Source organism: Podarcis raffonei, chromosome 13, assembly GCF_027172205.1.
Source record: "Podarcis raffonei isolate rPodRaf1 chromosome 13, rPodRaf1.pri, whole genome shotgun sequence".
In the NCBI taxonomy this organism is placed as follows: domain Eukaryota; kingdom Metazoa; phylum Chordata; class Lepidosauria; order Squamata; family Lacertidae; genus Podarcis; species Podarcis raffonei.
This window is the reverse complement of record NC_070614.1, coordinates 22,516,824-22,529,129: the sequence shown is the minus strand read 5'-3', so window position 1 is coordinate 22,529,129 and position 12,306 is coordinate 22,516,824. Positions and strand designations below refer to the sequence as shown.

Below are 12,306 nucleotides of genomic sequence, written 5' to 3'. Positions count from 1 at the left end.
TGTTACTTATTCTCTCTCTCTAATTGCTGTCTGAAATAGTTGCATTCACAATGTAGCTAGCCTGAGTTCAGAAGATGTAATGTTCAAATAGGTTGAACATTCTGCACATTCTTGTTTCTGAATGTTCCCATTCTTAATGCCCAATCTGTATCCATGTTATGGAAACCCTCTAAAAGCTTGACTATATTTCAATTTAAATCAATTGTTACGATTTCCCTCTCTCAAGGAACTCTGGGAAATGTAGTTCTGGGAGATCGTAAGGCTCTAAAAGAGAATTATCAGTATCTTTCCAAAGTAAATTTCCCAGGCTACGTTGGCTAAGATCTTATAAGCCATTTAGTCCCCCTGCTTGATGCAAATAATCTAAAGCATTGCCAAGAGAGTGCTTGTGTTTATGTGAAATAAACGTACATTAAATTTCATATGTTGCAGTATACATGCCATCTTTGATGTGGATGTTATTGCACATCATATGAAGAGACTTTAAAGTCTGGGTAAGAAGAGGAATCTGTTTTCATGAACAGGATAGTGGGTTACTTTATGCATGTTTCAGCACCCTGGAGAGTTCCTGTTTCCTCCAGTTTCTCTACCAAACACTTGTCAAGAAGACCATGCTGTAATAACAACATGTAGCCCAGCCAAGGGCCCACGTAATCTAGCATTCTGTCTGCAAAGTGGACAAGTAGATGTCTCAGGGAAATTAAATGGGACATGATGGCAAAATGCACCACTTGTTTGTCCAAAGCAAGTTGTAATCAATGGTATACTATCAGGAGAAAGGTGGGATATAAATGCAATAAATAAATAAATAAATCTGTGAACATGGAACTTCAATCTACATCACTCACCGTTCCATCATCCTGTGGACAGCATCTCATTTCTGCCTCCAAATGTGCAAAGAGTATTGGGTAGGAAACCATAACCACTGGGGTCCTAGTTAGTAGGATAGAAGTTCTTTCCCCCATTTTGGTAATTTCAGCCCCACACATCCTACAGCTAGAATCCTGAGACTTAAACATAAACACTAGAAAGGATGATGGCATGAAGAAGTTACTTTATATAAGATTTCTAGTAGATATTCATTCATTCATTCATTCATTTAATATCCCATCTTTCCTCCAAGGAGCTCAAGGTGGTGTACAGCTTTCCTCCACCTCATTTTATCCTCACAACAACCCTGTGAGGTAGGCTAGGCTAGGACTGGACCAAGGATACCCGGTGAGCTCCATGGCTGAGTGGGGATTTGAACCCAGACCTCCCAGGTCCTAGAGCAACACACTAACCACTACACCACACTGACATGTAGGTAGTCTAGTTCACATTACTCAAAGAATTGCATTCTGCACTTTCTAAAACTGAAATTTGGTAAAATGTCAGAATTTCTGAAAACTTGCAATTTTGCTTTCAAATATGACTTAGAAGGATTATTTTAAAATCTTAAACCTCACGTCCCATTGGTAGATTCTGGCAGAAATGTGAAGCTTGCCAGATTTATACCAAGGCAATCTGATGAATGGTAGCTCTGTGTGTGCATCTCATATCCCTATCTCCCTTTCCCTTATGCTACTAGCAAGTTACCCAGACAGAATTGGAGGACTGAATGGGAATGTGGGAAGTGCACTCAGCACACCTATTTTGTGCCATGTTACTTCCACACATGTCCACTCTTGTTCAGACAATGATACAGGTGAAAAGGAATCCAAGCTCCTTTTAGCCCTATGTGTGTTGGCCGTGATCAAATGGGACTAGATTGCTCTCCTTGTTTCTTCCTCAGCCCACAAAAGCCAAGTGAAATTCAGTAACAGCGAATGTTGAAACAAAATCATTTGCAAAGTCCTACATGCAAATTCAAGTTAGGGGAATTTGCTTAAGGTGTTCCTCTTCCCCAGTTAGTTTCAGTTGAGCCATTTTGAAACCAAATGTAAGGCTGCAATTTTGCACACAGTTGGCCTACTGAGAATCTTATTTATTTCAGTGGATTTTAAGTAAGCTGTGTGCAGGTCGCAGCATAGGTTTTCATCCACGAAGCACGTCCATTGGATTTGTCAACATGAAAGACTAAAAACGCTATCTTTTCCCATGTCATCCCTGGGGAGTGTGGGAGGGGAAGAACTCCAGGTTTGCTACCACTGGGAATTTAGATGTACCAGGTGAGCAGTTAACTACCGCCATCTTGTGGCTTCAATGACCTCTACACCTGAAATATGAAGAGAAACAGCTTTCCACTGGCTGGCATCACGGTGTGGCAGATGGTTTGCAGTCTCATAGCTCAGCTATGTCACACCCTGGAGGTGTAGTTTAATAAAACTCACACAACTAGATCCATTGTGTCAGATAGTGAGGGCTCTGCCACCTTTATCCCAGAGATCCAGGTGTAGGCAGGCAACCTTCCATGCACTTGTCCTGGATGTGTTAGTTGCAACATTTATTCTGAGCCAGCAGCTCTCAAGGGTTTCAGATTGAGGTGTCTCCCAGCCCTACCGAGGGATGCCAGGAATTGACCCTGGAACCTTCAGCATGCAAAGCAGCACAAAGAATTCTCCTTTTCCACTAAGCATCTGCAAGACACTCTCCATCCATAGGCAAGGGGCTCCCATGCACATCTGAGTTCAAGTCTGAAGTTCAACACTTATCACTCTAGAAAATAGGAACCGCCTGCAGTGGCATTTTACATTGCATTATTAAAGCTGAAGCTGATCAGTTTTGGGTTTCATCAGATTTTGGAGCAAAAAGCTAGATCCTGAACAAGATGGGGGCTAGGAGTTTGGTCTAAATACCTATCCATGAGTTGTAAATCAGATAGATTTTTTCCCTTTATATAGTATTGCTATATTTGTAGCTAGCCTGTCCAACTTGTGACCTATCCAGGTAGACAGCTAGCAGCCATGTATGACAGCCAAACAGGACTCAATAAACCTTTTGTCTTTGCTGCCTGCCTGGGACTTGAAGAAAACAGGTCAGTCAAGCAGCTTGCTGACAAGGCTGTGAGGTGTGTTCAGCTGGAATATACAGGCCTGTTCTGTAGGACTCTGTGTATGTGTATGTGTGTGTGTGTCTGCCAGATTTCTTATTAAAACACATTCCCACCTCTGATGCTGCAATAAATGAATAGCAACAAAAATGAAACATTTATTTCTTTTTTACCCAGTTGTCTTTCAATCTTTATGTTTCTCTTAATGTAAGTAGCGTATATTTATTATAAGCATACTTAATATTTTAAGCATGAATAAAATCCAAATTACTCTGTTCTAAATGGAATCTCTTCTGCCTCCCTCATAACTTTTATCTGGGATTTGGGAGTTTTATTCTAATTATACTGTATTCTGTACTGCATGTTTTGGCCTTTGGCTAAAGCAATAAAACTTGACTAGCTGATAAACACACACACACACACACACAGAGAGAGAGAGAGAGAGAGAGAGAGAGAGAGAGAGAGAAACTTCAGCACAATAAACACTTTCTAATCAGCAAATGACAGAAGTATTTATTCCGAAATATTGTCAACATATTTCCCCATTGAGTGTTCTGCAAAAGCAAGTACTGCCCCCACCATCATGTATGTGGAATGTCTGGCCACCTTCTGCAGAACAAGAGCATGTGCCAAGTGCGGGGAAAGTACTAGAGCAAAAGTCTCTAGAGTGTGAAGAACTCTATCTCAGAATGGAAAAGGCTGAAGGAACAACAGGAGAGGAGACTGTGCTTCTGCAGCAGATTTAATGTGGGTTGAGGACATCTCATGTGCACATATTTTTCTTAGGAATAGCAAAGAGGGGTTCTAGGAAGTGTTTCTGTTGCGTCAACAATGCAAGGGACGGGAAGAGATGAGACCCAGGTTATCTAGGAGGGAACATAAAATAAACGTGAAGATGGTCATTTGGGAGGAAAAACTATGAAAATAGAATGATCAATAAGGTGGCCAACCCACAGCCCACATTCAGCCCAGGTTTTTTGTTGCTCCGCAAGACCCTCCCACTCCATTTTTTTAAAAATTGACAATATTTCATCAGTCTTGATGTGGACCCCTCCGTTTGTGATGTCTGGCGACTGTTGTGCTCATTGTAAATCACTCAATCTCCACACAAAAGGTCCTGGACTTGTTGTTATGTATGTCTGAAACACAAACTTCAAAAATGGGTTTTCACTCTAGGCAACTAACCCACTACATCCAGCCTTAGGGTGCTGGATGCCCCTCTGCTCTTGGTTCACAAAATAAGCCCTGCTTGGAAATTTCAAGTTATACGAAGAAAGCCTCCAATTTCCTTCTGGATATGAAAAACCAACAGTGAATACAGGCAATCGCTTGCCACAAGGCACCAGCACAAGGAATGCTGAGCAGTTTGCCCAGGGCTCATAAACGTTTAAAGGGCCTATGTAGCTTAGTCCCAGACCTGGCATAATTTCCAACTCACCACTCTTGGCTGTTGGGAAACCAGCAGGGAGGGTAAATTAAGGAGTGTGCAAGTGACCTGAGTGGATCTGGCACAAAGCCTGCTCACCTGCTTGCTGTAATCTCAGGACTCTGGATATCAGAGGAAAGTGTTACAGGTTTGAAGGTGCTAGAGTTTAAGGCTTGCAGTATTAAAAACAGGAAACAGCCAGACTCATGCACATTTAAGACAGATCCATGTGTGCATTTGAGCTGTGTACTAGGCACTTCCAATCCTTTAATTAACATGTGCGAGAGACCAATTAAAGTTAACTTCCTAAACTGTGTATTAGACACCTCGTGAATCGGTTGAAATTAACATGTGTTAGAAAGTAATTGATCCAGCTTGTGACAGAGTAGTGGGCTTTTGCTTGAGCAAATCTGGTACCCTGGTCCAAGCAAACATGGAGCTAGCCTTGCAGTTAATTAAACAGTGGTGGCCAATTTATTGGACTAGGGCACCCAAGCAAAGTCCAAAGTATTTCATAATTCCACTGCAGCATACACTGCACCCCATTCACATGCCTTGAGGTGGCCTTGCCTCTAAGTGTGGGGAGCAGGCAGGAAATCAGACCTGACTCCATGCTACAGTCAGGCCAATGAGACTTCACTGCCTGTGCCACTTGTGGCACCCACGCTACAGATTGGTCACTAATTCAGTAAAATTTAAAACTGTATTTTGATATAGTTTGTTCTTCTACCTTGACTCCTACATCTTTTTAGCACCTTTGTCTAACCAGCTATTCCTCCCCTAGCCCTGCCTTGTATAAATGTGCTCCCTGCCAACACGGTATGACCTTACTGAATTCCACTTCACTGTTAACTCAAAATTCACCTAATGAATCTTAATGCTTTCTCCTAATGTGGAGACTTCCTGGCTTGCTCCGGCAGAAAGGAGAGGCCAGAAGATGGAGCCAGAGACAATATTCCTCCAGGTTTAATCCAGGCTTATGTAAAAAGACAATCAAGAAACATTGCGTGCACTGCCTTTTTAACAAACTCTCTGTTAATGTTTCAGATACCCAGCCTGCTCTTGGGCTGGAGAATATCACCCACAATAATGAAAGGATATGGATCTCCCCACTCACTGTTCAATTTAAGCCACATCTCACCATAACACAGCCTCAGAATTTGTTTTTGCCAGGGTTCAGAGACCTGGAATATGTCACATATAATAGAGACAGGAGTGTCTCTTGAGCATGGTTGAGATTTCTTTCATTTGCTATCTGGTATCGGGGGCTGTGGTTCCAGATCAGTGGGCAGCACTGCCAGACAGGGGTAACCCTCAACAACCAACAACTGCATGATCATCCTTGTTGTCCCATCCTAAAAACAACTGTCCCAAGACAAACCAGTGGTTCACAGAGCCACTTTCCCATTAGTCAACAGCAGATAAGACCTGAGTCATTACCAAGGTTTAACACAGATAGAAAGTAGTTTATATATTAATGACAATTATACTGGGCCAGCTTATATGGCTGTGAGAATATGCTATCTTTTGGAGTTGCTCAATAGTTTTCATCAGGCAGACAGAAAGGTGGCTGATTCTCAGTTAATTACCCAACAGTTCATCTCTGCCTAGACAAAACAATTATTTGCAAAGGGAAGTCAAATTGCTTTCTCTCTATAGTTGAAAATAAGCCATATAATACCTCTGCCTCTCATCAATGACTCGATCTGTAGGGATCTTCAGAACCAGATAAGTTATAGAATACAAATGAGCAATTGCTGAGCTTCCCTCCATTTTCTCTTTGCCAACTGTCCACCATTTTGGAGCATCCCTTCTTTCACCTTTTTCCCCCAGCTGGTGCATTCCCTTCAACACAAGTAACAGCACCACCTCCTGGTGGTTGATTAAAATCACACTATGTGTTTCATTTATCTTAAGTGCAGTTCAGTTAACTCCAAGGCACCTCTGAGGGAAGACTTATCAGCCGATGAAACAGTAATGGGTTTGGCAAGCAGCTGAGGAATGCAACAGGAAGGTTCCTTCAAAGTTTTTGACTTGCCATGAGAAAAGTAAGGCAGCCACTTCAGGTGATGAATTTCAGGTGCCATTAAGAGCAACAGAGTGAGGGCCAAACTACATGCTAAGTGCATATTTGAATTTGTCAGTGTCTTTAAATAGCAGCTGCTGGTTCCCCTAATCTCAGTACTATGGCAGGAGTGATAGATATTGGGGGGGGCAACAGCATTTTTCTTTTCGGAACAAATAGTAGTTTGTGAGGCAGGAAGGATTTCAATTGGAACTGCACTGCAGTGGAAAGGGTTAATCCACTCCTCAGCCTGTGCTGAGGCCCCGATTCAAATTAATCGAGGATGGGGGCTTAGCTGCTTTTTAAAAACACATGCCACACATTTATTATTATGTGTAGCTTGGTTCTGAGAGACAGACGTATCTGAGAACAGTTCTCTGACAAGTTCTAGTGCAGGCATAGGCAAACCTGGCCCTCCAGATATTTTGGGACTACAACTCCCATGATCCCTAGCTAACAGGACCAGTGGTCAGGGATGATGGGAACTGTAGTCCCAAAAAACATCTGGAGGGCCAGGTTTGGCCATGCCTGTTCTAGTGCATCAGCCCCACTGAAGTGAGTAGAAACTATTCAAGAGCATCATATGGAGACTGTAAAGGAGAACTGTCCCATGGCAGGTGATTAAACCTGAAGGAGATCCGCTACAATCCTTGCCCAACGACACGAACTCAGCCTTGTCTTACCTGCCATTCATCTTTCCACATCGTAGGCGGGCATAAGATATTCCTTTGGCACAATCCCCACCATGCTGTTCAGCTCTCCAACCCACCAGCCATACATATTGTACTCCTGGAATTGAAGTAAGAACAGCATTAAGTGAAATAGCTGGATGAAGGGCCTTGATGTCATGGGCTTAGACTCCTGCATCTGTCACAGAAGACGAGTTTGGATTTGATACCCCACTTTATCACTACCCTAAGGAGTCTCAAAGCTGCCAACAATCTCCTTTCCCTTCCTCCCCCACAACAAACACTCTGTGAGGTGAGTGGGGCTGAGAGACTTCAGTGAAGTGTGACTAGCCCAAAGTCACCTAGCAGCTGCATGTGAAGGAGTGGGGAAGCGAACCCGGTTCACCAGATTACGAGTCCACCACTCTTAACCACTACACCACACTGTCACAGAACTTGTAAGAACATAAGGGCCTCCTGGATCAGCTCAATGGCCCATCTAATCCAACATGGGAGCCACACACACAAGCAGCCTGAAAGGTTACAGCAAGACTGCACTGATTGTCATTGTAAAACATACACGTGCCCATCATTCTGGGTAGTGGCGGGATAAATTGCAACACACTCAGCATTAGGTGCCACTTGGTGTTGATAGAAAAGTTAAAGGGTTAATGGATTGTGTCCAACGAGCATAGAACCACAGAACTGTAGAGTTGGAAGAGGGTGATCTGGTTTCCTCTTTACCAGGTTAGACATAACCAATTCCCTCAACCCTTCCTCATAAGGCTTGGTTTCCAGACCCCTGATAATCTTGGCTGCCTTCCTCTGCACATATTGTAGCTTGTTAATATCTTTCTTAAATTGTGGTGCCCACAACTGGGCGCAGTATTCCAGGTGTGGTCTGAAAACAGCAGGACTATTCCATTCCTTGATTGGGACACTATACTTCTGTACATGCATTTGAAATAGCAATATGAATTATTATTTCTCATTAAAAAATTTTTTACTTTTAATTTGATGTAATTTTTGGTTAGCTGCCTTGGACACTGTAGAAAGACAGGATATAATCAATTGCATTAAAACAATAAAAATACAACTGTCAAGGGTCTAACATATAAAATAAACCTGTTGGAATAAAGCAGCATTAAAGCAAGAGTCCCAAATACTTTGTATTTCTCCCTTCACAAATGCTGCACCAAATAAAACTACTTTTAACCTACCATAACACTTAAGAATACAGTATTAATGTTCATCGATAAGATTCTCTGTACATATAAAGGTTTGGACTAGGCTTCTGCCTGATGCACCAGTTTTCTAATGGGAAAGGGTTGTGTTTGTTTTTGCATATTCTTCAAACTGTATCCTTCCGCCTGCAGCTTGAAGTGGAAGAGTTCAGAAAAATATCTACCACTTAACCCTGTTGATTGTGCAAACTTGTCCATACAGAGCCTTTTGCTGCAGCACCATGAAGAACTGCAAGTTCTGTTTTGGCTGTGGAGAACCCGGGACTGTTAGCTCTCTGGCCAGTGAGTGGGGCCATGCAGTCTTTGCCCTTCCCTTAGAGGTGGAAAACATGATTCTGGCAGCTGTTGGCCCACTGGACACTAGGTGAGGCAGAATGTCCTACATTTTGCTCCTTAAATAGCTGCAGGGATATGTGAAGTAATAGTAAAGAAGAGTTCCTCTGAGCACATTCAGAGTGCTTTCTTCTCTAGAATAACCTCTCTCATGGACACATTTGGAGCAAGACGCTGCAAGCTGAAGGGTTTCCAGACAAGTGTCGCAGCATTCAGTATAAAGGCTATGGGTTGTTTCACACAAGTATGTTAATCACTTGTTGACTACGCAGCATCTAATGGCGACATGCATGGCGAATGAGCCATTATAGATTAATCACCACAAACATCTTTCATATCACCTGATGTCAGTTCACGCACAATGCTTTTCAGCCCAGAGTCAGTTCACACATTCTGCTAAAATAGCCAAGTGCAGAGTAATGAAGTGATGTAGATGTGTGTGTGAACAAGCCCAAGGCACCAGGAAAAAACAGAGAAAGGGAGACTGTGCCAGATGGATGTAAAAGGCGAAGACTGAGACCGGACCCACCTTCTTCCAAGCACTGCCTTGGCCTGAGCACTGTGAGGTATTTTAAAACAATTTCGGCTTTGATGGATTGCTGGGGAGCCAGCGATTGTTCATAATCAAAAAAGGAAGAATGGAATGCAAATGAGCACAAGCCGAGAACCATCGGCGCCGGGCGCTTTATTTCCCTGTGCTGTGCCAAAAAGAATTAAAACAACATTAAACTCCCAGCAATAATGTTTAAGCTCTCGTTTCCGAGTGCCAAATTGCACCGCTCTGGATCATACAGATGTTCGTTAATTATGCTAATTTTTATTAAACTATTAAAATGGAGGAAGTTGCACTGGCAGAGCCCCGGCCCGAGGTGAACCCTGCCTTGCGTCTGGAGGTGCTAATTTGCCAGCTTCCCTCCATAAGCTGCTGATGCCGGAGGTTTGGGCTTTGCTTAGCGAGGGGGAATTTTTTTGTATGGGGTGATGGAGAGGATGACTTCTTCAGCAGAAAATGTTGAAACAAATTTCAGTGAGTGCTAGCAGCTAGACCCTCTGGACCTGCACACATCCATTGATCCAGAGCAGACTTGACCATGAGGACAGAGGAGGTAGCTGTCTGAGGTGGCTCAGTTCAAGAGAGGCTCCCCATGCCACACCAGCAATCCTGAGTCCAGGCTCTTAAGCCTCCTTTTGTGGTAGCTGGCTCCCCATGGAGAGTGTGCTCCAGGACCTGTGCCCTGTAGCTTAGAGTTAGCAGGGGACACCCCTGACTCATGCCAACAAGGGCAGCAAGAATGCCGAGTTTGTCCTACAGCAATCCAGCATTAATAAGGGCTTTATTATTATTATTTTGCAGGAATGTTTCAGCACTATAACATGTCTAAGCACTGCAACTTTGAGGTCAGCATCCCAAGCAGAGTTCAGTTTCAAAAATGATAGTGGATTTTGGGGAATATATAGAGTTCATTCCCAGCCCCACTTCTGGGCCCAGGGTAAAAGGATATCCTGGCTAAAAATTTATGTCCTTCAGGGGTCCTGCACCCCATGATTCATAGGAGTACTGGTACTCCTATGAAAGACAGGTACATTGAAAGACTGCCTAAAATTGGTGTGCTGAGTAGTGAAATCAACTGGAGGCGTGTAGTATGAAAAATTAGGAAAATCTGTAGTGTTCTTGGCTTGAAGTCTGAACTGTGGCCTAGGGAATGGGATCACAGGATTTCACCTCACCTGCGCTGACTGCATGAACTGAAAGAGGTGTGTGTGTTATCTAAGATGTGTAAAAGGATCTCAAGAACAGAACATAAGCTTAGCGCAGGGGTGGCATCCCTGCCGATTAAAAAAGATGAAGCAAAAATATGCAAAGGAAGTAAAAATGAAATGCAAAATTTCTCTCCCCATCCCTTGGCTCCCAAATTTCTTGTCAGCAGCAAAGCTGAAACAGCTGCATGCGGATCAATCTTTCCTGGGCATGGGGGTCCGTGGAGGGATTGCACATGCACAGACATAGAAGAATTTATGTTGCTGATGTACACCAACTAATGGGAAAACAATATCGAAACCTATGGGAAAGGACATATAAACCAAAATAGGATGCCGACAAGCAACAAGGGGGACATTTCTTGGCTACTCTCAGCCTTCTCCTGCGGCTGCTTTACTGCTTTTCGACAGCGTCACGGGTGTCCTTTGCATGCCTCCTGTCTCGATGTCTGGACTCTCTCTACCGTGCCACAAGAAAATGCCTTAGCAAGCAGGTAGCGGCAGGGGGTAGGGGGAGTAAGACTGGGAGGAAACAGCAGGCAGCTCTCGTAAGCCGGAAAAGAGAATGAAGACCCCTGCTACAGAGCCGCTCGCTTTTAATTTCCATCTGCCCCCATCCCCACTGTTTCCCTATTTGTAGAGCGTTCTGCATGACAGCTCAGCAACTACCCAAGATGACCACTGATACGTCTTTGAGGGGCAAGGCAGAAACAGCCTCCGGGCTGCAGCGCTCTTTCGCTTTCTGTATAAAATATGTGTGCATGTATATTACTGGGGTGCAAATCTAATGGGAAGTTATCACCCACTGAGTTCTTTCTCGGTAAGCCCAGATGCAGCGGCTGGTTGCAGTTACTCAGTGGTCATAGGAATATAATAAATGTGCTTTATACTAAATCAGACCTTTGGTCTATTAAGCCCAGTGCAATGTACTCTGACTAGTGACAGCTCTCTAGCAAAGGTCCTTCCCAGTCCTACTCTGTGAGGTTTTGTAACTGGAGATGCCTATGCCTTGGAACAAATTTGTTACTTTCTGCATGCACATGACATGTTCACCTGCTGAGCTAAACCAAGGTAAGACCTGCTGCTTGTTAAAAGCTAGTTTTAGATATTATATATACCCCACATGCAGACAAGGAGAAGCCCCTTTATGTGTCGCAAATGCTTTATGCAGGAAGAGTGATGTTTAAAAGATCCTTACCAAATGCATATTATCCCTAACCACAAATAGCAGGAGCATGCTTCTGATTCTGGCAGCAGCTTTCACAACTGCTACTCATGATGGGTGAAGTGCATTTAGTGAGTATTTTTAAATATTACTGTTCAGGATCTCATGTGCATTACATGTGCAGCATCTCTGTAAGTAAGCATTTCCTGCAGGCTGCCTGTCTGCGAGGCAACACTGAAACAGGCTGTCATTTGCAAATAATTAAGAGCAAAAATGAATTTGACTCAGTGTGTGTGTGTGTGTGTGTGTGTGTGTGTGTGTGTGTGTGTGTTCAAGCAAGTTCTCCTTGCTACAATTTATTTCCAAAAATGTGAATCTATATTCTCCTAATTATGGTTGCACTGGGATTTAGCGCTAAGCTCTTGCAAAATTCATCCCACTTGCATGAGCTGCCAACAGCACTGACAGTGGAATAAGTGAGACAATTTGCAGAACTCTGAACTAAGCTGTTGACGGGAACAGCAAACTACAATATGGCCACAGATAAGATTGACAGGGAGGAGGAAGGCTGGGCTGAATTCCTAGTCAATCACCAAAGAGGTTGGTTCATTTTTAGACGCAAGAGGTTTCTGGAATAAACACTCAGAGGAATTCCTTCCTTCGGTCCCAGAAGTGT

General features: G+C 43.4%; 2 protein-coding genes across 8 annotated transcripts in view; one reads left to right on the top strand and one right to left on the bottom strand.

Annotated features, from left to right (window-relative positions):
* SKAP1 (src kinase associated phosphoprotein 1) overlaps window positions 1–12,306 on the bottom strand; it is a 333,813-nt gene that overhangs the window by 24,373 nt on the left and 297,134 nt on the right. For 6 of the 7 annotated variants that reach the window (XM_053362275.1, XM_053362273.1, XM_053362279.1 and 3 more), the window contains 2 exons: window positions 7,146–7,251; window positions 3,458–3,837 (listed from right to left, as the gene is read on the bottom strand). In XM_053362275.1, the coding sequence (XP_053218250.1) occupies window positions 7,153–7,251 (99 nt within the window). In that variant the 3' untranslated portion in view covers window positions 3,458–3,837; window positions 7,146–7,152. Of the gene's footprint in view, window positions 1–3,457; window positions 3,838–7,145; window positions 7,252–12,306 lie in introns of those variants that run through there. The other variant, XM_053362274.1, reaches the window with a different exon arrangement.
* SNX11 (sorting nexin 11) overlaps window positions 1–12,306 on the top strand; it is a 38,840-nt gene that overhangs the window by 24,828 nt on the left and 1,706 nt on the right. The gene's annotated exons all lie outside the window — the stretch shown is intronic.